At 47.3% G+C, this 24,405-nt stretch overlaps 1 protein-coding gene across 1 annotated transcript in view; it reads left to right on the forward strand.

Annotated features, from left to right (window-relative positions):
• GSKIP (GSK3B interacting protein) overlaps nucleotides 1-24,159 on the forward strand; it is a 65,193-nt gene extending 41,034 nt beyond the window's left edge. Inside the window, exon 3 of the mRNA XM_086937745.1 lies at nucleotides 22,786-24,159. Within this exon, the coding sequence (XP_086793871.1) occupies nucleotides 22,786-22,947 (162 nt within the window). The 3' untranslated portion in view covers nucleotides 22,948-24,159. The remainder of the gene's footprint in view (nucleotides 1-22,785) is intronic.
• The last annotated feature ends 246 nt before the right edge of the window (nucleotides 24,160-24,405 follow it).

The following is a 24,405-nucleotide window of genomic DNA, read 5'->3' on the forward strand; positions in this document are numbered from 1 at the left end:
GGATAGCCGCTACCTCCACTTGTAGTAAATCAGTATTTGTCTTGGTAGATTGCGCAATATCATGTACATAATTTAAACGTGACAAAATGGTGTCCAATGTGATACCAGAATCCTTCTGAGATTTCTCCGGGGTAGGAGAAACTTGTTTAGATCTCTTCAAAGCACCTTTAGAGTCTTTAGCAGTAGAAGGGGGACCCATATTGTCAGCCATAGGTGAAGTCCACACGAGAAGACTGATGGTAGTACCACACAAAAAGTAATCCTGTGCGAAAAGAAGCTGACCCAAAAGGACCAGGAAATGACAGAAAAAACTACAGCAGCGCACAAGAACCCAACAAAAACAGTAGGTAGCCTGTAAAAAGAAGACGCTGTCAATAGTGCTAGTAATAGAGCACAAAATGGCGGTCATCAACAAAAAGGGAGGGTAAAGCCATATGAAATGATGGAGCGCTGAAACATTGTTGAAAAAATAGTTCAACCAGCCCTTACTGAAGAGAGAAACAAGTAAAGTAGATCAACAACCATGCTTGGGCCAGAGACTTAGAGAAGAGAATGAGGAAAGGCAAAAAATATCAGCCATAACGATATAAAAAACTGAATTGTCTCAAGGCACTGCCTGTGAGACAAATTAGTGCCCCCCTGAGCATGGTGAACAAGAGAAATAATAAAAAGCATCATAATCCAGCATGACATGCAGGAGAAAGTGTCTTGTTGCAAACCTGTGAGGAGAAAACGCGGCTCCACCAAAAACAAAATGGCGGCTGCGCGCGAAATACAGGCAGCGGAGCTCTCAGTCGACTAAAGAGCAGGTTCCTGCAGTTTCCGCCAGTAAATGGAAGCAACAAACCGCTGACGGCATATTCCCGTAGCTAAAATGCCGAGTTTCAGGAGGCCAGCATCGTGAATAGGGATCCTAAATCGTCCCTACGGTCGTCGATGCCCCGGAGCTACTCTCAGACCGCCATCTCGTCGTGGCGCGCAAGCCACGCCCCCCCCATACAGGCGATTTTTAAGGAATATTTTTTGTTTGTGAAAATAGACACTTCGAAACTTTTCTGGTGAAAACCAGACAATGGATTCCTATGGAAGGAAATTCAAGTCACTCTAAGTAAATTTAGAATTCCTTTTCAGGATCAGTAGTGGGCTGAAAGATGCAGCACTGAGGTCTCTCCTGATAACAGGTGAGTAAATCTGAATTCGTAGTACATCCAGTAAGCGCCACAGAGCTGCGTAGCAGAGATGTAAAAGGGGCATAGCATGCACCACCTCCCTGCAACGCAGCGCAGTGGCACTTCCTGGAAGCACCTGGTGGACTACTTTGGCCCCATGGTCCCTCAGGTTTGAAGTTTTTTTTATAGCTTAAAATGCGCCACAGGGCGTGTTTGCACACATCACGTCAGGCCCGTCCCCTCCCTTCACTACTGTCTAAACGCACCCTGTCACCGTTCTAAGTTGAGAGATTAAGTCCCCTTCAATCATAAGGATCCCTAGGGTCAAACTAGCCCACTAGTACCTCCAGTAAGCACTACAGAGCTGCGTTGCAGAGAAGTGTAAAAAGGGGCGTGGTCTCTGAACACCATTCTGCAACGCAGCTCCCTGGCGCATACTGGAGATTCCTGTTGGGCTATTTGGCCCTCAAGGCCCTCAGTATTGAAAGAGAATTAATTCCCCGACTTAAAACGCACCATGGAGTGTGTTTGCACACTGATGAAGGAAGGGGGCGTGGCCTGAGGTGACATGTCTGCAAACACGCCCTGTGGGGCGTTTTTAAGTTAGAGAATGAATTCCTCCTCAATCCTGTGGGTCCCTGGGGGCCAACTAGCCCACCAGATACGTCAAGTATGCGCCAAGGGGCTGTGTTGCAGAGAGGTGTTCAGAGGCCACGCCCCTTTTTACAACACTCTGCAACGCAGCTCCGTGGCGCTTACTGAAGGTACCTGGTGGGCTAGTTGACCCCCAGGGACCCTCAGGATTGACAAGGAATTAGTTCCCCAACTTAAACCGCGGCACGTGTTTGCACACAGGTGAACTCAGGCCCCGCCCCCTACCTTCACCACTGTGCAAACGTGCCCCGTGGCACGTTTCAAGTTGGGGGGATTAACTCCCCTTGAATCTTTAGGGTGCCTGGGGCGCAACTAGTCCACCAGCTACCTCTAGTAATTGCCACAGAGCTGTGTTGCAGAGAGGTGTAAAAAGGGGCGCGGCCTCCGAACACCACTCTGCAACGCAGCCCCCTGGCGCATACTGGAGGGCCGTGAGCCCCCGCATATGTAAGGTTAAAGCCCCGGGGGTGGCAGTCCCCGGGGCTGGGGGCCCCTCTGGGCACCCCATTATAAAAAAGCACATTGCTCCCGGGACCGGGGGCTAATTACACTAAAGCGGGCTCTTGTTCCCCCCCCCCCCCCCCCCCCCCCCCCGCGGGATACGTGTATCCTACGCGCATCCTGTGATTTAAAAAAAAATATATTTATATTTTTTGGGGGGGGCCTTGGGGGTCCTTGTGGGACCCCCTGAGCAGGCCTAGGGGGTCAGGGTGTTTCTACCCTACCCCCTTTGCGCCTTTTGCGCATTTTTGTTTTGTTTTCTTGTGCCTCGGTTCTACCGAGACACAAGATGGCTGCCAACACTTCCTGGTTTGGAGTGTTGACAGACAGTTGACAGCCAGATAGCATGCAGCTCGTGCTCGTAAGGGTGCGCGCATTCCTCGGAGGATACGCGTACCCTACTTCGTCCATAGATATATCTGATTTTACTTTTGATTTTCTCAGGAACTACTGCACGGATTTACACCATTTAACAGAAAGCGTAATCTGCGAACTAAACTCTACATTTTTGCCAAATTTGGTGTAATTCCGTTCAGCAGTTCGGGCTGTAGCCGCGCTTAAAGGTCCCTATGGAAAATTGCATGGAAAAAACACGTTTTGGGACCCCTTTTTTTCTCGGCCCCCCGCTTGACGAATCACCCCGAAACTCTCAGGATAGGAGCGGGCCATCTTCTTGGAGAATTTCGTGAAGATTCGTCAACCGGCGCCAAAGTTATTCCAAATAGAATGTTGCGGATTTCCTATGGAAACTAGGTCCTAACTATAACTACCTACTGGCGACCGCCAGAAGGTTAAAAAAAAATTATATATATATGTATGTGATCAAGCCCTCTGTGAAGGCCGAAACGTTATGATGGCAGGGCGAGCTTCACCGAATAAAAACTAAATTGCTCACTGCAAACCTTGGGTCGGTTCCTCTTTCCTTGCCTTGAAGCGCTCCGATGCATCTGGAGTTCGAGGGTTCCTGGATTAGGTGGATATATATATATATATATATATATATATTCACTGAAAAAACCATAGGTTATAGACCATATATAGTTAGGGATTAGCATTTAAAAAACCTTATTTTATTTGCACAAAACCATTGAAATTCCATATATAGTTAGTTGCACTAACTATATATCGCGGACCCGCAATCCACTGCTAATGATGTCACATATTACATCATTCATGACATGGTCAGTGACATCACTGATGACATCACTGATGACATCTCAAATGACATCACTGATGACATCACTGACATCTCATTTGACATTACTGATTACATCACTGATGATATCATTTATGTGATAATACATCTTCAGACTCTAATATAACCTTTGATACACTCAGTGTAAACAGGCACTCACAGACTGTCACACATCCATGGAGTTACTCACACACCTATTCAGTCATGCAAAGAATCAATCACATCTCCATTTCCTTAACTATACAGTTATACACACCTTACTTATTCAAACATATACTAACACATATTTACTCTCTTATACAATCCTTGATACAAGTTCACAATGATTCATACAGCCACTCTCACATTCACTGACTCTTATGTTCAGTTATTTATATATGTCAACTCTCACATGGAGTGTGTTTTACATATGTACTTACTTTGACATGTAGAACTGAGATATCCATTCACTCACCAATATACTCATGCACACAGTCAACTGTCCATACAGCTGTTTCTACATGCACTTTTGAACCCATACACCTAGGGAATCAACCGCTCACACATCTATGCACAGAGTTATACACCTCCCAGCCACCCACACACACACTCAGTCTCCCATACAAATACTTGGGCAACCATTCAATAACCCATATAGTTACTGATATAGCTACTGATTTAAACATGCAGCAGTTTACAGAAGAACATAAATATTGATTGCCAAATTAAGACACTTTAATCACTAACCCATGCACTCAGTGAGACACATTTAATCATTCTCTCATACAGTCAGTCATGCACCTACTAAATCCTTCATCCAGACACTTATACATCCACTCATTCTTCAATATGTAAGACATATTTTAACTTTACAGAAACATACAGTCACTGGGTGTTGTCATCAGTGATGTCATCAGTGATGTCATTTGAGATGTCATCAGTGATGTCATCAGTGATGTCACTGACCATGTCATGAATGATGTAATATGTGACATCATTAGCAGTGGATTGCGGGTCCGCGATATATAGTTAGTGCAACTAACTATATATGGAATTTCAATGGTTTTGTGCAAATAAAATAAGGTTTTTTAAATGCTAATCCCTAACTATATATGGTCTATAACCTATGGTTTTTTCAGTGAATTTTCAAGGTTTTGTAAATGCAAATTCCTAACTATATATGGTCTATAACCTATGGTTTTTTCTGTGAATTTCATTGGTTTTTTAAAAGCTAATATCTATAGCTGTAAAATATATTCTTTATTAAGTGACGTATCACGTAGCCCGTGAGACGCCTCATGATGCATCGCATAACCGTGACGTATCGTCTCTGCAGCGCAAACCAAACCCAAAACGTAAGCGCACCAGAACACGCTTAAAGATATATATATATTTTTTTAACCTTAATTAGACAAAATCCACACGTGCACATATCACAAACGTTCAAAAAACACAATATGTCGGACTCCCGTTACGCTGCCGGTTAGCTGCCCGGTTAACGTACCAGGAAGCACCTTTACCGCGAAAAATCGCAAATTTATTTTTTTCACCCCTCAGGGAACTTTAATAGCCCCCTCATCAATCCTAGGGGTTCAGGAGGGGTCTGCCTTACCCCTTTCATTCATTTACACCTTTTTTTTTTCCACCTCTTGTCTCTCGATCCCACAGAGAGACAAGATGGCGGCCGCTCCAGACTGTTTACAATGATAACAGCCAATCAGCTTCTCCTCAGACTCCCGTTACACTGCCGATTAGCTTCCCGGTAGCTGCCCGGTTAGCTGCCCAGTTCGCGTACCAAGACGCGTCTCTACGGCGAAAAAATCGGATTTTTTTGTTTGTTTTTTTTTGGCCCCACGTGGCTTTATAATATCCCCCTCATAAATCCTAGGGGGTCAGAAGGGGTCTACCTTGCCCTCTTTCCTTCATTTCCCCCTTTGTTTTGGCCTCCTCTTGTCTCTCGATCCTACCGAGAGACAAGATAGCAGCCGCTCCGGACTGTTTACAATATTGACAGCCAATCAGCTACTCCTCAGACTCCCGTTACACTGGCGGTTAGCTTCCCGGTTAGCTGCCCGGTTAGCTGCCCGGTTCGCGTACCAAGACGCGTCTCTACAGCGAAAAAATCGGATTTTTTTTTTTTTTTTGGGTTACACTGCCGGTTAGCTTCCCGGTTAGCTGCCCGGTTAGCTGCCCGGTTCGCGAACCAAGACGCGTCTCTACGGCGAAAAAATCGGATTTTTTTTTTTTTTTTTTTGGGTTACACTGACGGTTAGCTTCCCGGTTAGCTGCCCGGTTAGCTGCCCGGTTCGCGAACCAAGACGCGTCTCTACGGCGAAAAAATCGGATTTTTTTTTTTTCTTTTTGGGCCCGGCGTGGCTCTATAATATCCCCCTCATCAATCCTAGGGGGTCAGGAGGGGTCTACCTTGCCCCCTTTCCTTCATTTCCCCCTTTGTTTTGGCCTCCTCTTGTCTCTCGATCCTACCGAGAGACAAGATGGCGGCCGCACCGGACTGTTTAGAATGTTGACAGACACCGGAGAGCCAATCAGCTTCGCTTTGCAAAGTTCCGATACGCGAAAAGTTCGCGAACCGGAGCGCTGCCCGGAGCGCTGTTACAGATATATATCTTGATTTAAACGTTAATTTCTCAAAATCCACTGAAGCACATATATTGAGACCTAGCAAAGGCACATCGGGCTAACAGTCCCTACAATTTTGCCAAGTTTCGTGGAAATCCATTCAGCCGTTCGGGCTAAAAGTGAGTCCAACCGCCCTATGGAAATTAACATGGGAAAAACGCGTTTTGGGACCCCCCTTTTTTCTCGGCCCCCCCTTGACGAACCCCCCCCAAATTTTCAGGAGCTGCTCAGAAACAAAATGTGCCATTTTCCTGAAAATTTCAGCCGATTCCGTCCACAAACGCCAAAGTTATTAGACATAGAATTTTCAAAAGTCCCATAGGAAAAAAATCCTAACTATATATACCTACTGGCTATCGCCAGTAGGTAATATATATATATATATATATATATATATATATATATATATATATATATCCTGCACTCGCAGTATGTAACAAATGGATGCATCGCACATGAACAATATTGCAAGTATGAAAAATATCACGCTATTAAGCAAAGATGGAAATTTCATGGCATATTCTTAAAGACTGTGGTGGTGCATTCTGGGGCCAGTAGGACAATATTGCTGGCATGTGACCACTAGGAGTATATTCACGCTCACCTGTGATCAAGGCGTAGAGGACGCCGAAACGCGTAAGGACTTTGAGCGCGCACTGCCAATGACGTGACGAATAAAAGTCAGTTGCTTCATAAGTTCGATGTTGGGCTCTTTTTAGGTCTCGCCTGTCGATGCGCATGCGCATCGAGCAAGGCGAGAGTATTGCGAGTTATCCACTCTTTATCCACACTGCAAGGAATCGTGGCGATTCCTTGCAGTGCCCGCGACTTTTAAGGTCAATGCGCATGCGCATTGAGCTTATGCGCATGCGCATTGACCTTAAAAGCGCGTGCGCGTGCACGTCCGTCTTTGTTTACCCGCTCCGCCCCCTCCCCCCGTGTCGCATTTCTCCTCCCCCTCCCCTCTCTTCCTTCCGTCTAACGCCGTCTAACTTCCTTCCGCGTAACACCGCCGCAACGGTCACATCCTGCCGTGTCGCACCTCTCCCCTCTCCACCCCCTCCCCTGCCCGCCCCCTCCCCTGCCCGCCGTGTTACGGTGAAAGGCTTGTTTTTGGTTTGTATATTTTAACCCGCTCCGCCCCCTCCCCTTCCCTCCGTGTCGCATTTCTCCTCCCCCCTCCCCTCTCTTCCGTCCGTCCGTCTTGTTTTCTTTCTCTCCTGCGTCTCCTCGCCAATGTCTTTCTACTTGTAACCCCATTCCATCACTCGCCTCACTCTTCCCTTGTCACCCCACTCTCTCCCTTGCTCCTCTCATTTGCTTTGCTTCCCCACCATGTCCTCTGACGTGTGCCTTCCCCTCCCCTCCCCTCCCCCGCGGCTCACCCCACCTCTTCTCGTTTTCCCCTCGCCCTCCCCCTCCTCCCTCAGCCATCGCTCCCATCTCTCTTTGATCTGAGTGAAACTATTAATGGGGTCTCTTAAAGAAATGCACAGGATTCTCTGGCAGCAGTATATTTTAAATTGTACACCAAAATTCATCAAGTTGTATACTGGTAGGGTCTCTTTGTAACAAATCTCTTGTTGAGTAGGTATCTGATGTCTGCACTGTGAGCTCACTAATAGAATACATCTGTTAGTTTCTGATGAGCTACAAATAGCTGCAGGAAGTGGGACGAGCTGGGAGTTGTAGTTCGCCCTGCGTGTTGGTTAGCTGTACCTCATGCTTTCCCTGCGCTGATGCTACCCAGCTTCCACTAGCAATACGGACATTAGCAGTGGAATCTTTGTACATGTGTTGTCCATGATGCTTGTTGATGCCCCTATATCTGACTCGTGAGTATGGAATAAGCTGTTGGTGTGGCACTCAGGTTCTCAAATGAGCACAAACCGGAAGGTCACAGTTTTGAGAGTGGCAGTAGCTAGGAGAAACAAGAACTTTGTGCAGTTGACACGGGCAGTAATTTTGATTTATGGGCACATGTAACTTGGATAGTTTTGTTGTACATGCCCTAGGAAAGACTTACATAACATTGGTATACACTTGTAAGCTAGAACGTCCGTCTTGTTTTCTTTCTCTCCTGCCTCTCCTCGCCAATGTCTTTCTACTCGTAACCCCATTCCATCACTCGCCTCACTCTTCCCTTGTCACCCCACTCTCTCACTTGCTCCTCTCATTTGCTTTGCTTCCCCACCATGTCCTCTGACGTGTGCCTTCCCCTCCCCTCCCCTCCCCCGCGGCTCACCCCCCCTCTTCTCGTTTTCCCCTCGCCCTCCCCCTCCTCCCTCAGCCATCGCTCCCATCTCTCTTTGATCTGAGTGAAACTATTAATGGGGTCTCTTAAAGAAATGCACAGGATTCTCTGGCAGCAGTATATTTTAAATTGTACACCAAAATTCATCAAGTTGTATACTGGTAGGGTCTCTTTGTAACACTCACACTCACCCACCCTCACTCACCTTCACCCTCAACCCCTCACCCTCACTCACCCCCCCTCACCCTCAACCCCTCACCCTCACTCACCCTCACTCACCCTCAACCCCTCACCCTCACTCACCCTCAACCCCTCACCCTCAACCCCTCACCCTCAATCCCTCACCCACACTCACCCACACTCACCCCCACTCACCCTCACTCACACTCACCCACCCTCACTCACCCTCACTCACCCTCACTCACCCTCACCCTCAACCCCTCACTCACCCTCAACCCCTCACTCACCCTCACTCACCCTCACCCTCACTCACCCTCAACCCCTCACTCACCCTCACTCACCCTCAACCCCTCACTCAACCTCACTCACCCTCAACCCCTCACTCACCCTCACTCACCCTCACTCACCCTCACTCACCCTCACTCACCCTCACCCTCAACCCCTCACTCACCCTCACCCTCAACCCCTCACTCACCCTCACTCACCCTCACTCACCCTCACTCACCCTCACTCACCCTCACTCACCCTCACCCACCCTCAACCCCTCACCCTCACCCACCCTCAACCCCTCACCCTCACTCACCCTCAACCCCTCACTCACCCTCACTCACCCTCAACCCCTCACTCACCCTCACTCACCCTCAACCCCTCACTCACCCTCACTCACCCTCAACCCCTCACTCACCCTCACTCACCCTCACTCACCCTCAACCCCTCAGCCTCACCCTCACTCACCCTCAACCCCTCACCCTCACTCACCCTCACTCACCCTCAACCTCATGCTAAAGATTTACAAAAAAACCCATAAACAATTCTAAAAGCACTAACTCTAATGCTGCGAGACCTATTGCATTTCTAATGCTTGTTTGTTCAAGTGGCTAAATCGCATGGTTCCAGGATCTCCATTCCTGTCATTGAGCTCGCCCTGCAGGACCGGGGGCCCCCAGCAAAGTGGAGGTGTTTTTCTTGAAAAAAAAAAAATATATATATATATATATATATATATATTCCTCCTCAGCTTGCTCTGCGCTCGCAGACACCGCCTCCACGCCAGCAAAGAACGAGGACCGGACCAACGAAGTCAGCAAGATGGAATTTTATTAAAACAAGAACAGAACCAGCGACGCGTTTCGGGCGGAAAGCCCTTGGTCACGCTGCAACATGTTTTGAATCATTATGCTATTTTTTTAAGTGTATGCAGTGATGTTGACGCCGCCCCCTGGTGGCGTCCACCATAATCACGTGACATCTAATAAACAGTGAAAAAACACTAACGCTGATACATTGTTACATTTGCTTGCTAGTATACAGGAATTATGACTGGTTAAATCCAGGAATTAGTTCATTTCTTTAAAAAAATTCTTTTATAAATGCATTATGACACATTTCTCCATTGTCAAATATAAATGACATGTATACCAATTCTGTGCAAATATGCAAATTGTTATATATAGCAGCGAACATTTTAAAGTGCATAGATAAAAAAGTGCATAAGTGATAAAGATGTAATGAAGTGCAAAAGTTGCGGGAACATACTAAACTACCATTAGAACAGTAATATGCAATTATACACACAGCATAAAAGTTTGTATGAGTAATTTCATTGAAACAATCCTATTCTACTGTGAGTTCTTTCAAAGAGTTCCAGGTAGGAAGAAGAAATTATTATTCAAGAAGCTAAAAGTGACAATATGTATAAATAAGACCATATTTCATATATATACACACATTTACACCACCCTACACATCTAGCGAAACCACTCCATGCCGATAGGGTGCGGGAAATGTTGGAGTTGGTACAGCAGTCTCGGCAGCACCACCATCTTAAAGATGGCCGACCTCCCAAAGATCGTAAGCGGCATCCTGGACCACGTTTTAACATCCGTCTGGACCCGTTCCCATACCGGTAGGACACTACGCGTCCAGGCCACGGCCCGCGAAGTCGAGAGGAAAACACCCAAGTATTTCAGGCCGTCCGTCGCCACTCGTAGATCAGCAGCCCAATCGTCGGTCACCGCTCCGCCATGCAGAACCCACAGGGTCGACTTAGATAGGTTAAGGGTAAGCCCGGAGACTTCGCCAAACCCCCGCATGATCTCCAGGATTCGAGGGCCAGAGCGCCGCAGATCCGTAAGGAACAGGAGGACATCGTCCGCGTAGAGTGCAATTCTATCTGTAAGAGTATCGTTCCAGACAAAGCCACGCAGCTGGGCATCTAGCCGCACCCGCGCCGCGAGGGGCTCCATGGCCAGGGCAAATAGGTATGGGGACAACGGGCAACCCTGGCGCGTACCGCGGCCGATTGGGAAGCGTCCTGAGACCGCGCCTGCCACCCGGACCGACGCTGTGACATTGGTATACAGGAGGCGGATATAGGACAGAAAGACCGGCCCGAGGTTTAGGCGGGCCAATAAGGTGAAGAGATACGCCCAGCTCACCGAATCAAAGGCCCGGTCCATGTCCGCAAGGAGAAGTGCGGCCTGTTCATCCCTAGCACTCATGGCGTCGATCGCTGCCTGCGCCCGCCGGATATTGTGTCGGGTGGCTCTGTGCGGCATGAACCCGGCCTGGTCGGGGTGGACCAGGTCGGCTATAAGGGGCAGAAGGCGGTTCGCCAGGGCTTTCGCCAAGATCTTGGCCTCGATGTTGAGGAGGGAGATAGGCCTGTATGAATCATGACGGTCAGGCGCCCTACCAGGCTTCAAAAAGACCACAATCTCAGCATGGCGCCAGTCAGGTGGCAGCTCGCCCCTAGACCGCGCTGCCTCTAGCGCATTGCGAAAGTGGGGGTCCCAGTTGGACGTGGAATTTTTTATAAAATTCGGCAGGGTAGCCACTAGGGCCGGGCGCCTTCCCAGTGTTCAGTTGGCCAAGGGCCTCCCCTAGCTCCTCGGACGTAAGTGGGACCTCTAGGGCCGTTCTAGTCTCCTCCGGGACTGCCTGCGGGAGTAAAGCATCCAAGTACGGGGCAATCCCGCTCTCCCTCAGCGGATCACGAGGGGCATATTGTGCCTCGTAGTAGCGGGCAAAGCTGGCCGCCAATTGGTCCGGGTCGGTCATGACTGAGCCATCCCCCGCCGTGAGACCGGGTAGCTCCAGGGGCTGGAAGGTCGCCTGGCAAAGTCTATGCAACATGGTGCAGGACTTATCGCCCCACTGATATACCCTACTGCGCGTGGCGAGCCACGCCTGCCGGGCCTCCTCATGTAGGACCGAGGAGTAAGTCTGCTGGGCCTGCAGGAGCTGGCGCACCACGCCCTCCTCACCTCCAAGTCGACCACGCTGCTCCAACTCCTCCACGTGGGCCGCGGCAGCCACAATGGCCTCCCGGTGCTTCCGCCGAGCGGCCGCACACCAAGTTATGTCAATGCCCCGGATCGTGGGCTTCAGCGCCTCCCACACTACGACAGCGTCGGCTCCCCCCACCAAGTTCTCGCGCCAAAAGTGGTCGATCGCCTCCCGTAGGTGCGCCACATAGTCCGGCCGCTGCAACTGCCAGGCGGACATACGCCAGCGAAAAGGTTGCCGTTTAACGGGGAGGGTCAGAGTGGCCAGGACAGGGGAATGATCCGAAAGGCCCCTGGGGAGTATCGAGGCGTCCCTAACACGGCTCAGGCAGGCCCCGGGTACAAACAAGTAATCAAGCCTCGAGAATGACCCATGCACCGCCGATACATACGTGAAGGCCTGTACTGCGGGATGAAAATGCCGCCACACATCGACCCAGCCCATACTGCGCGCCGTTGCACTCAACCGGGTGGGGGCAGCCGCGGGGGGGGGGGTTTGGTACCACACACGCTCGCCGCTGGCGGTCCAAGCCCACATCCATGACTTCATTCCAATCACCCCCCACCACAGTCAGGACCTCGGGGATTTCGTCCCACAACGCAAACAGCCGTTCAGACAGTGCCCATTGCAGGGGGGGAGGGGCATAGACACTACCAAAAACCACCGGCTCGGAACCCAGTAGGCCTTTAACAAAAACAAATCTGCCCTGGGGGTCAATCCATTGCTTCTCGTGGACATAGGCCACCCTACGATGAATCAGTATGGCCACCCCCCTCGAGCCCCTCGTAAAGCCAGCATGATAGACCTGGTGGTAGCCGAACCTCTGGAGGCTAAGGGCTTTGGATCCCAGCATGTGCGTTTCCTGAAGCAAAAGAACATCCACCATCTCCCTTTTCCCCCACCGCAGCACAGCCCCCCGCTTAATCTTATCCAGGACACCCGCACATTCCACGTTACCACCCGCAGGGTCTTCGAAGGAGTCACACTCGCAGCACTAGCCATTATCGACACACAGTTCAAGATCTGGCCCACCCTCCCACCCAGGTGCTACCCGCAAAACGACAAAAAGCACAGCCCCCGACACGTGTGGACCCACCCCCCCAGCCCGCAAACACAACTCCCCCGTTCCAGCCCAGAGCCCCCCCGACAACAAGTGCAACACCAAAACACCCCCCCATACCCCGCTCCCCCCACCCCAATACCTCAGAAAACAGTGAAGTACCTGTCGCGGCATGGAGAGACCCGAGCCCAAAACAGAGGACTCAGGGCCCGCCATACCAATGGATCCCCAAAACCCCATCAAGACGCACACACACCACCCCCCCAACAACACTCACATCCGTGAGGGTCTGAGGCCCGTATAAGGTACCCTCCGAGCCACACAGTGTCCCATGTCTATAGCTGAAGTCTCCACATGGGAGCCGGCTGGTACATCAAGGACAAAGTAAAACAGTCTCACCAGCCAAGGCAGAGCAAGTCCATATGCCGCCGACAGCATGCATGGAGGCCCAACAGTGTTCAGCTGCCCGCATCGGAGTGTTCAGAGTCCCTGGTGCCACCCGATTGCGACGCACAGGCGGAAGCCGATCTTTTCTTGGAGCGAGACCTCCGATGTCGGCCCTTCTTGGGCTGGCGTGTCCGCTCCGGTGACGAACCTGGAGACCTGCCCGGGTCCAGTCCCGGTTGGGCGTGGGGACGTAGTCGCACTGCCTCATCTGTCCAGCGAAACACCTCCTCTGGCGAGTCAAAGAAGTGGGTACGAGACTGGTATACGACCCGCAAGCGAGCTGGATACAGGAGCGAATACTGGAGCTTGAGGCCCCGGAGCTTGGCCTTAGCGTCCATGAAGGAGTGCCGCTGTTGTTGCACCATTTTTGTGTAGTCCGGGAAAATCATAATGGTATGATTCTCAAAGGCGAGGGAGCCCTTGTTCCTCGCCTCCCGCAGGATAACATCCCGGTCATGATAGTTCAGCAGGCGGGCTATAACCGGCCGCGGGCGCTCACCCTCCGGCGGCCGCTGGGTCAGGGCCCTGTGGGCCCTCTCGATCACGAAACACCTAGATAACGCCCCTTCAGGGAGCCAGCTCTCCAGCCACCCGGTCAGGAACCTCTCCATGCTGTCCTTCTCGCACCGCTCCGGAAAACCAATGAAGCGGAGGTTGTTGCGCCGCGCGCGCCCTTCTGCATCCTCCACTCGGGCCGCCAGTGTCTTCTGGACGCTTTCCACCTCCGCAAGGCGCTTCTTTAGGCCACTAATGTCCGCCTCAGTCTCCGTGACACGGGTTTCGACCCCAGCAATCCGCTCCACTGCATTGCGAAGGTCCTGGCGTAGGAGCGTGACATCCGCCCCGACCGCGCCTATCTTGGCATCGAGCATGTCCCGAGACTGGGTTATGGCCGCTAGGATAGCTGCGTTGTCAGGCCCGGGGCCGCCGCTGCCACCGGTCGCCCCAGCGCCACCACTCGGCCCTGTGAATTTATCTATGGGTCCATGCTTGGGCGGGCCACCTCCTCTGTCCCTGGTCATGGCAAGCGCCGGGCAGGGCCCACACCACTCTCGGGCACTGTCGCAAAAACTGGAACGGGGCTGCCCAGATGAGGCCCCGGGGAGGGACGCTGCGATCGGATGTCGCGAAAATCGAGGCCCCGGCGTCACCCCAGCAGGACAGGCCGCACCCACACTCGTCCCCACGGGCAGCCGTCCAGGATATGTCAGGAGGAATCAGCGGGTCCGCGGTCCATGGGTCGCCGTATCCAGTGGGCCTAGCCAGGGGAGGCGGATCAGGGGGGCCAGCCGACCACCAGTCCAGCCCCGGTCGCCCCCGCCACCAGACTGTCGCAGGGCCCGGCCACGCCGCCACCACTCGCCGGTCGTGCAGGGGAAGAACCGATGGGTAGGAGTCGCTGGTTCCGCCTCAAACTCCAGGCGATCGCTGGCGGAGAGACAAGCCCAGGACGGCGTGGCGGATGCCACCCGCACCCGCCAGGTCACAGCTGCCACCAGGCGTCGCGAAACTCGAGGACCCCGGCCGGCCACCAGGCCGCACTCTGCCGCCGACTCCCCTCGATCACAGGAAGGGAGGAATCACAGGATCTATACACCAATGCAGACTGGAGACTTCACCGGATCGAGTACAGGCACTGGGCACCAACAGTGGGCTCGGGGGTCAGGATAAATGATCGGATTCAGTCCGGGCCGGCGGGAGCTCTACAAGGCTGCGACCGCCATCTTCGCCCGCCAAGCCACGCCCCCCCCACCCTACACATCTAACCAATTGTAACTTTTAAATAAACCTAATTTAAATGAAAAGCACATGCTGACAACAAGACAAAAGGTGAGAGACCAAAATGATCCCCCAAATTGTATATATCCCAACTTGTCACTATATACACACCCACACCCCAACCCCCTATTTTTATGTACAACTTTGACCACCTGTGCATCTCCATATATACACTCACTTTGCATATTAAACCCCAATTCAATATATTTACAAATCTACAAATTATTCCTTTATATTGAGAAACCTGTACAATCTAAAATATACCTTTGAAGTAATTATCATAGAACTCTTTCACTTGGTCAAGGAATCGGATTGTGTAAATATATTAAAATTGCTTGATCATCATATTAACAAAATAAAGTGCATGAAGTATGTCACCATGAGTGAATATCGATCTAAACTTCACCAGTTGTAAAAGCAGATCATGGGACAGGAGATATAAAAAGCACAGGGTACTTCTAATAGGAAACCTAACTAGAAGTACGTGTATAATTTGAAAAAAGGAAAGCAGAATGGGATAATCAGAGTTTATATGGTAATTTACAAAAAGTGATGCATTTCCTCAATATTGTTGAGCCCGTTGGGCCAACGACTGTCGAGTTCCAATATGAACCTAGACTCCATTTTTCTTAGCTCTGCCTCACGGTCTCCTCCTCTTCTCAAACTGGGTACTGCCCCAATCACAAAGTAGCTACGGCAGTTTAGATCTTTGTTGTGTACCCGCTTGAAATGCCGGGCGACCGGGTAAGTAGGGTCACTGTGAAGAATAGCCCGCAAATGCTGTAGTATTCGGGCGTGCACCTGGAGCTTAGTGCTGCCAACATATCTAAGCCCACAGGTGCACGCCAGAACATACACAGCATGGTCTGTCTTGCAGTTATAGTTGCCATTGATGGTCTTGGTAACTGTACTAAACGGGGTATGGTAGTGTGTGGTAGTGACTCCAAACTTACAGGCCCTACAACTGGAGCATTTGAAGAATCCTCTGGAAGGGCGTAACCATGGGACTTTAGTTTTTAGTTCAGGGGCTGCTTTGTCCAAATAGTTGCCCGTAGTTTTAGCCCGTCTAAAAGTTATAGTAGGGGAAGAGGGTAACCTGGTATTTAAAATATGGTCACTCATTATAATGGGCCAGTTTTTATTGAGAATTGACCTGATTTTCCTCTCTTCCCTACTGAAAGTTGTAATTAGACATGGGCACTCAGGTTGAGGTTCCACATCCAAAGAAGGTTCGATTGTAGGAGTGGAAACAGAAAAGAGGCTCTCCCTAGATCTTGAAAGGGACTTTGTTAATGCTGCGTTCAATATTCGCTCGGAATATCCTCTAGCTCTTAATCTGCTTAAAAGTTCTTCCAAGCAGGTATTGAAATCAGAGGGGGAACTGCAGATACTCTTTAACCTGAGAATTTCCCCATAGGGGATTCCAGAAATTGTGTGCCTGGGATGCATACTGGTTGCATGCAATGTAGCATTACCTGCAGTCTGTTTCCTATGGAGGGTGGTGTTTAAGGTTCCATTGGAGACATATACCTCAACATCCAAAAATTGGATGCGATTTTTGTGTATGTGAGCCGTGAAGTTGAGGTTTAGCGAATTGTCATTAATATCACCAATAAACGACAATGCTTCCTCTTTACTACCCTTCCAGATGATGAAGACATCATCGATGTACCTCAAATAGCACCTAACGTGACCCTCCATCCATGCCTTATGGCGAACTTTGAGGACCTGCTCCTCCCACCAGCCAACGTGCAAGCACGCATAGCTGGGAGAGAAGCAGGCCCCCATCGCCACGCCTCTCAGTTGCTTATAAATTTCCTTACCAAAGGAAAAGTTGTTATAAAGGCACCATTCTATAAGACCTACAATTACCTTATTGTGCTCATAATATTGGATGGGTCTACTTGAGAGGTAGTACTATACAGCAAATAAGCCTTTTACGTGATCTATGCTGGTGTACAGCGATTCGACGTCGAGCGAAATAAGCCACATGTCATTCTCCCATACAATTGTAGCTATTTTAGTTAAAAAATCACTGGTGTCACGAGTGAAACTAGGGAGTTGTTTGACAAAGTCCTGGAGGAAAAAGTCTACATATTCCCCAACTTTTTCCCCTGCACTGCCAATAGCAGATACAATCGGCCTGCCCGGTATTGGTTGCACGGCCTTGTGTACCTTCGGAATGAGGTAGAGAGAAGGCAAGATGGGAAAATTAACATACATGTATTTATATTCTTCAGTTGATATTAAGCCTTCCCTCTTCCATTGGCTAAGAGACTTATGTAGCTGAGATGTTGCTTTTTCATATTCTTTTTGTGTACTCTTAGCATAGCAGATGGGGTCTTCAAGTTGGCGATTGGCTTCCACAATGTAGTCTTTTTTTAGGCCAGATCACCAGATTGCCCCCCTTATCTGATTTCTTGATCACTATATCAGGATTATTGTCCAGTTTCTTCATCAGTTTGTCATAGGCAATTTTTGTATATGTCTCCTTTTTGCGACGTTTGTTGTTGATATGGGTATACAATTTCTTGATGTCATTTGTGACACAATCGTGAAAAATGTCAATCGCGTCTTTGGGCATTAAAGGTACGAATTTTGATTTGCTGTGAAAAGGACTCAAACCAGCTCCTTTTGGAGGAATGGGAACTTGCCTTAAGCGATTTTGAGTTGAATCTATAGGATCTAGTTCTGCATTGTTGTTGGAATTGAGTAAATCATTGACATCAAGGAAGACATGTGTATCAGATGCCAATAAGGACAATGGTTCATCAGATTCATTTACTCTCATATCGTCATTCTGAGCCTCAAGGTCTTTGGCTGATTGCAAGGCAAAATGTTTTTTCAATTTCAGTTTCCTAATAAAGCAGAAGAGGTCAACCCTGGTCATGGTGTAATTAAAATGTTGTACTGGTGAATAGTTCAATCCCAATGCAAGCAATTGTTCCTCAGCTTTATTCAGAACAACATCGGAGAGATTAATGATTGTATTATCACTTATCGTCGTTTCCCCCATGTTTTTTTCTTTTTCTTTTGCTGTTGCTGTTCCCCGGCGTTGCTTCCTTCTGCGCCGTCGTTCCTTCCTACGTTTGTTCCTCCTTTGTTTGTTTGTTTGTGGATTGTGTTGCCACAATCTCAAGGTTTGGAGCCTCTCCTCCACTACAAAGTCCAGTTCCTGCTGGAGATTTAGTGTTTCCAGTCCAATTGAGTTTAAATCATTGCTAGTGGAGCCAGATGATAAAGATTCCATACTCGATGCGCTTGTGACCGATGAATCAGTTTGTTGTGCCATTCCATTTGCATCAGTGGTGCCAAATGCTGTCAAGCCAGAGCTAGTAGTTGCCATGTCGTTATTGGATTTGGATGCAGAGGCATTTTTCTTTTTCGTGTATGCCTGTCTTTTAGCTGTGTTATATTTTCTAGAAAATGTGAAGATCCTGCCGAGACGATAATCGTCTGCATCACGGGTAAACTTTGATGCTTTACGAGCTTTTATTTTTTCTTCGTGCTTGTGCAGTTGCTCGTTCATGTTATCCGTGAGTTTTTTAGTTTCCGCGGCGTTCTGGCAAGCCTCAATTTCCAATTCTAGTGCTTTGATCCGTTCCAACAATTTTGCCCGGTCACTGACGGCATATTTTATTAAGATACAAACTAAATTCATGGATGCAGCCAAGTTACTTTCCCCCCATTCCTGTAACATGGCTGGGTCCGGGTTGTCAAAACTGGGGGCCAGTAAAATCCTCAATCCTTGTGGTACCCGACCCACTTATTCGTATTTGCTGAGGGATTTGTGCTCCCACCATTTTGTGCACTCAGCTTTGCGCAATTTCACTAGCTCTTTAAACAATTGTTTAAGATCTTTCACTTGCGAATTGCCATGTTCACTTTGCGTCTGTTCTGCGTTACGATTGGAAGATGTGTCTGTGGCATCGAAAAGTGACAAGGCAGCTTCTTCCCGCTGTTTGTCAATCTCATCTTTGTCCATGTTGATAACGGTTCTGTTTATTAAATAGTCAATAATAACGAGCGCACATAAGACTCGTTTCTCTACGGCTGCTCAATTACCTCGTCACCGGACGGCATTGCCTTTGAAACGCACTCACCGTTGGTAAATGGCAGGAACTGCTCCACGTCCCACGTCCTCCGACGCGAATCCTCGGGGCTGCTCAAACCGCCAAATCCAGAGCGGCCGGGTTTCAGTGCATCCGGGGACAGCTGCTGTAATTCCCATGCGAGAGCCAAAAGAAGTGATTTGAAGCAGCTGTCGACTGTCGACGAAGGGGTCCGTTACGGAAGCAAATCGACTTCCGTCAACATATGAAAAAGAGAGTTCCTCCTCAGCCTTATTCTGACTTTGTCCTTTGACTGCGGAAGACCTTTTTGGACATCTCTGTACCTTTTTCTACTTTAAAATGGCTTCAGTAGCAGCAGCAGCAGGAGCATCTCAGCCACCACCACCACCACCACCACCACCACCAAGAGGACCACCACAACACCACAGTGGTGGAGATGAACAAGAGGAGGAGGAGGAGGAGGAGGAGGTGGCTGCAAGAAGATAATACCCCATATAAGCCAAAGCAGCACATTGTATGGGAGTTTTTTTCCTACCCAAGTCGCTTCAAAAAGGTAAATGCACCAAAGGTGACTTGCCTTATTTGTGACATGGAACTTTCAAGGGGGAACCCTAATAAAAAATATTCATTTGGTAATAACACCATGATCCGGCACATGCAGCGCAAGCATCCCACTGCGGCAGAGGTGAGAGAACTGGCCAGCAACCCTCCCCAATCTTCACCCAGCACCTCCAAACGAAAGCAACCCACACCATCGGGACCAGAGACAAGAGAGATGGTCCCTTGCATTCAACCAAAGTTTGGAAATTACAAGATAACTTGTATTTTTTGTGGGAAGACCATCAGCTATGGTGAGCAAAGCATAACGCTCATCAACCGTGCTGGTGACAACCATAAATGCCCCAAAAATCCTTAATTTTTTCCTGATTTTTTTTTTTTTGCTCCAGTTGAGCCGTTTTCAATTCCCTGTTTTTTGTTTCTCCCCATTAAAATGAAAAAAATATATAAAATAGTTCATAAAAGCCAAAAAAAGTACAAAATGTTAAAAAAACATTAAAAAAATATAAAACAACAAAAAGAAGAAAAAAAATATAAAACAACAAAAAGAAGAAAAAAAACAGTTCTTTTTAGAACTACCTCCAAATTTAAAAAAAGGCTACATTTTTTGAAAACTCTCTCATTCTTTTTCCCCATGGTATGCTCCCCGGTGCGCGTACCGGGGCTCCCCCCGCGCAAATCGGGGGAAATTTTTTTTTTTTTTTGCCCTGCGGGGCCCTTTTATGGCCCCCACATCAAACATAGAAGGTCAGGGGGGGTCTACTCTGCCCCCTTATGGTCATTTCCCCCTTTGATTTTGCCACCTTTTGTGTCTCGATCCTACCGAGACACAAGATGGCGGCCGCTCCGGACTGTTTCGAATGTTTACAGACACCCGAGAGCCAATCAGCTTTCCGTGCGCAAGTCGCGTGGCGCGCCCGGTGCGCGTACCGGGGCGCGGCCATAGATATATATATTTTTTTGAACCTAAATTACTCAAAATCCACTGGAGCACATATCTTGAGACATAGCAAAGGCACATCGGGCTACCATTTCCTTCAATTTTGCCAAGTTTGGTGGAAATCCATTCAGCCGTTCGGGCTAAAAGTGAGGTCGACCGCCCTATCGAAATTAACATGGGGAAAACACGTTTTGGGACCCCCCTTTTATCTCGGCCCCCGCTTGACGAATCCCACCCAAACTTTCAGGGAAGGAGAGGAGCGCCGCGAGGCAAATTTGAGGAAATTTTCAGGCAGATTCCTCAACCGGCGCCAAAGTTATTCCCAATAGAATGTTGAGATTTTCTATTGAAAATAATCCTAACTATAACTACCTTCTGGCGACCGCTAGTAGGTAATATATATATATATATCTCCAATATTTGATAGCCACTGGCCCCTCAAAGATTATTGCAGGTATGACTACCAGAATCTACTGTCAATAATTTATACTTAATGACTTTTAAATTGAATTTCAAGAACTGCAAGCCACATCTTCCCACAAAAGATAACTTGTACAACTGACTAGAAAGTACAAAATGTGCACTTAAATCGCAGTTTAGCACTTTAGCCACCACCTGAGCATTTGCTAAGGGAACAATGTTTGGGGCAAGCGCATTAAAGCCCTATTAAGGCCAGGAGCGGGACGAAACAGTGGTGTCTGCCAAAGTTCTCCGGTTTTAGTTTAGCACCCGCACTCCAAGGACACATTCATGCACTTTAACCTGCTCTTTTGCACATCCTTCCTTCCTTCCTTCCTTCATTAGCCCTTTGCTTTTAGCACACCAAGGGAGAGAAAAAACATGCACTTTAACCTGCGTGATAGACACAAAGGGAACAATCTGTGGGTTGAGCATGGCACTGTGCCATAGAGCATGTTTTAGAACTCATTAAGGGGCATGCTATTTTGGCTACCTTACCCCGCTTGTATGCCGTACCCGCACATTGCACTTAAAAGATTAACATTGAGAACGTCAACTTGGTCGCTTCTGCCTTACTGACCTGTTATCCTAAAAGTGCCCAGGGAAAAACCATCCGCACAACATTTTTTCCTTCCATTCCTGTTTGCAAAGCACAATCAAAAACGATGATGTTCTGGGGTTACTGTTGTTGTTAGTATTTAACGTTGTTTTACTGTGTGTTTTTATTCATTTTAATGGCGCGTACTGTGTAGGCAAAGGTTTTTATTATTCCTGCATAATAAAGTTACGTACTTTGGCACTCCAGCATATGCTCTGTAATGTTGTATATTGTACTGCAATAAGGCTTTAAAGGGTGAGTTAATGTGAGAAATTACTTTTTTAGCAGCACTTATGAGATTGTTTAATGTACATAGATTTTGAGAGTGTTACTTGAATTGCCAAAGTTACGACTGCACATGTAAATTTAATGTATCCTTGCATGCATGTTAAGGTTTTGTACTTTATCTTGCAAGAAAAGCGCTTTGTAAACATAATTAGCCATACAATAGAAATGGCTTAAGTTCTTCACTCCTTTGTCAAATCTTTACGTTGTGGGAAATTAAACAGGCAGTCAGTATTTCTTCGATATTTCCCCTATAGTTATTCTGCTAAATAATATGCAGAGTTGAAAATGTTGTACAATCCTTTATTGTTTCAGACATCAGTGGTGGTCTCTGGAGCTTGTTGTGCACTGGCATGACGTCTTTAACTGGAAAAGCATATCTAGAAACACAGACACAAATATATTTTTAATCAAAAGATTACTCCTCTCTTTTCCTGAGACACGAGGTGTCAGTAGGAGTTTCATTGTGCTGGTGTGCCGAGTGAATTTATTTAAAAGCACGAATTCTTGGCTAGATTTGGAGCTGCTTTTTATCTAGTCTAGTCTGGTAACTTCAGTGGAACGCATCTGTATTGTTGACAAGTCACCTATGTATCAAGTGAATGATTATAAACATTGTTCCAGAATTCACTTCTCCTATGAAGCTGTATTTGTTAAAGTTCTTAGCCTTTGGTTTATGCTTAATCCATAAAACCTTACAGCCTTCTCTCTCGTTTCTTTCTGCAGGTGGTTGGTCATGCTTTTGACCATGTAAATGATGATTCCGAAACTCAATACCACGAGACGGTATATTCCTTATTGGACTCTCTCAGCCCAGCATACCGTGAAGCCTTTGGAAATGCACTTTTACAGAGACTAGAAGCCTTGAAAAAGGAAGGGCAATCTTGACTTCATACTCTATAGCTAGTTTTAATTTTTGTAGAGAACTGTTTTTGCTGCCAGGTATGCTAAGCATGAAGTTTGAAATGTATTTTAGGCTTCTGCACATGCTCCTTTTTTCACAAAGCAGTATTTAGTTGTAGTGTTACTGTTAAATTGACTGCACATTTGTGAGTCACTGCCTTTAGCTAATGTGAGCAATGATAAGTATATTGCTGTGCATGTTTACTTACATGGCGCTGTCATTCGGCCTTAGAGTTATTCAGACACTTAGTTACTGCCAGAGTGGGCCCACCTGAAAGTCCCCTCACTATCTCAGTCATTGGGTCTGTTTGGCTCTGGTAGTGAGTGCTTACTTTCTTTATTTGCAATTTTTTTGCATAAATGGAGCACTCAGTACTTGGATTTTTATTCTAGGCAGCATCTTTTCAGTGTTAATATTTGCAGCAAGAAATCGTCTGTTTCAAGGTGCCAGCAAAGAGATGGTTTAAAAAAAAAAGTTTTTTATATTTGGATATACTTTGACTCCTTTTAAATGAGTGATTAAAACAAGTGTTAATGTAAAATAAAAACAATTCTCTGAGGCTTTATCTTTGCTAACTACATTTTAATGGGTAATGGTTAAAGAGTTTCTAAGAAAATTGGATACCTGTGAACTATTACTTTTGAGAACTCTGTGTCCTTTTCGTTGTTCACACACTATATGTGCTTAATTTTAAAAGCTTCCTATTAATGAGGTCCAAATGCTCTTGCCTTTTTGATAGGTTCTTTAATGTTTATTGGAAGGATAAATTGCAGTATTAAAACATGTAACGCTATTAACAGCACACCATATACGTTTTGGTATAGAGCAATTAACATATGAATGTATTATGTATAACAGCAGTACAACAGTGAAGCACATCAATGGATTGTAAAAAGAAAACCTTTGCCTGGGGATGTATAAGCATTTTAAAATAGTTTTTAGTCTTATTAATCTTTGGCCAAATGTTTCATTCTGTATGTTATAATACAACTCTTTTATTTGCATAGGATTTTTATGTTGTATTAGCTTAAAGAATTTTTTAAGGTGGTCACCGTTTTCCGGCAACTTTCTTTTTTTGACAGTGTTGCAAGTTGTGCTTACACAACACAACCAGTTATGCTGTGTTCATTTTATGAATTGAAAAAAGATGATGCTGTGAAACATATAGTGAAAATAAAGGAAATATTTTTAAAGAATCTAAAGTGTTTGCTTTGGTTCATTAATGTATTAGTTCTATTACTCACTGGTGATTATCCTGGTTATATGTAGTGCTTATAGTTGGGACTCTGCATGGAAAATGCAATTTTTACTTATAACTTTGGCACCATTTGATGAATCTGCACAAAATTGGTTAGTTTAAATGGCCTGTGAACTTTCAAGCAGATCCTTTTAAGAGGTGGAAAAAAATACAGGGGGCCGGGGCTATAAAAAAAAAAGGTTGT

Source organism: Lissotriton vulgaris, chromosome 9 (assembly GCF_964263255.1).
Source record: "Lissotriton vulgaris chromosome 9, aLisVul1.2, whole genome shotgun sequence".
NCBI lineage: Eukaryota > Metazoa > Chordata > Amphibia > Caudata > Salamandridae > Lissotriton > Lissotriton vulgaris.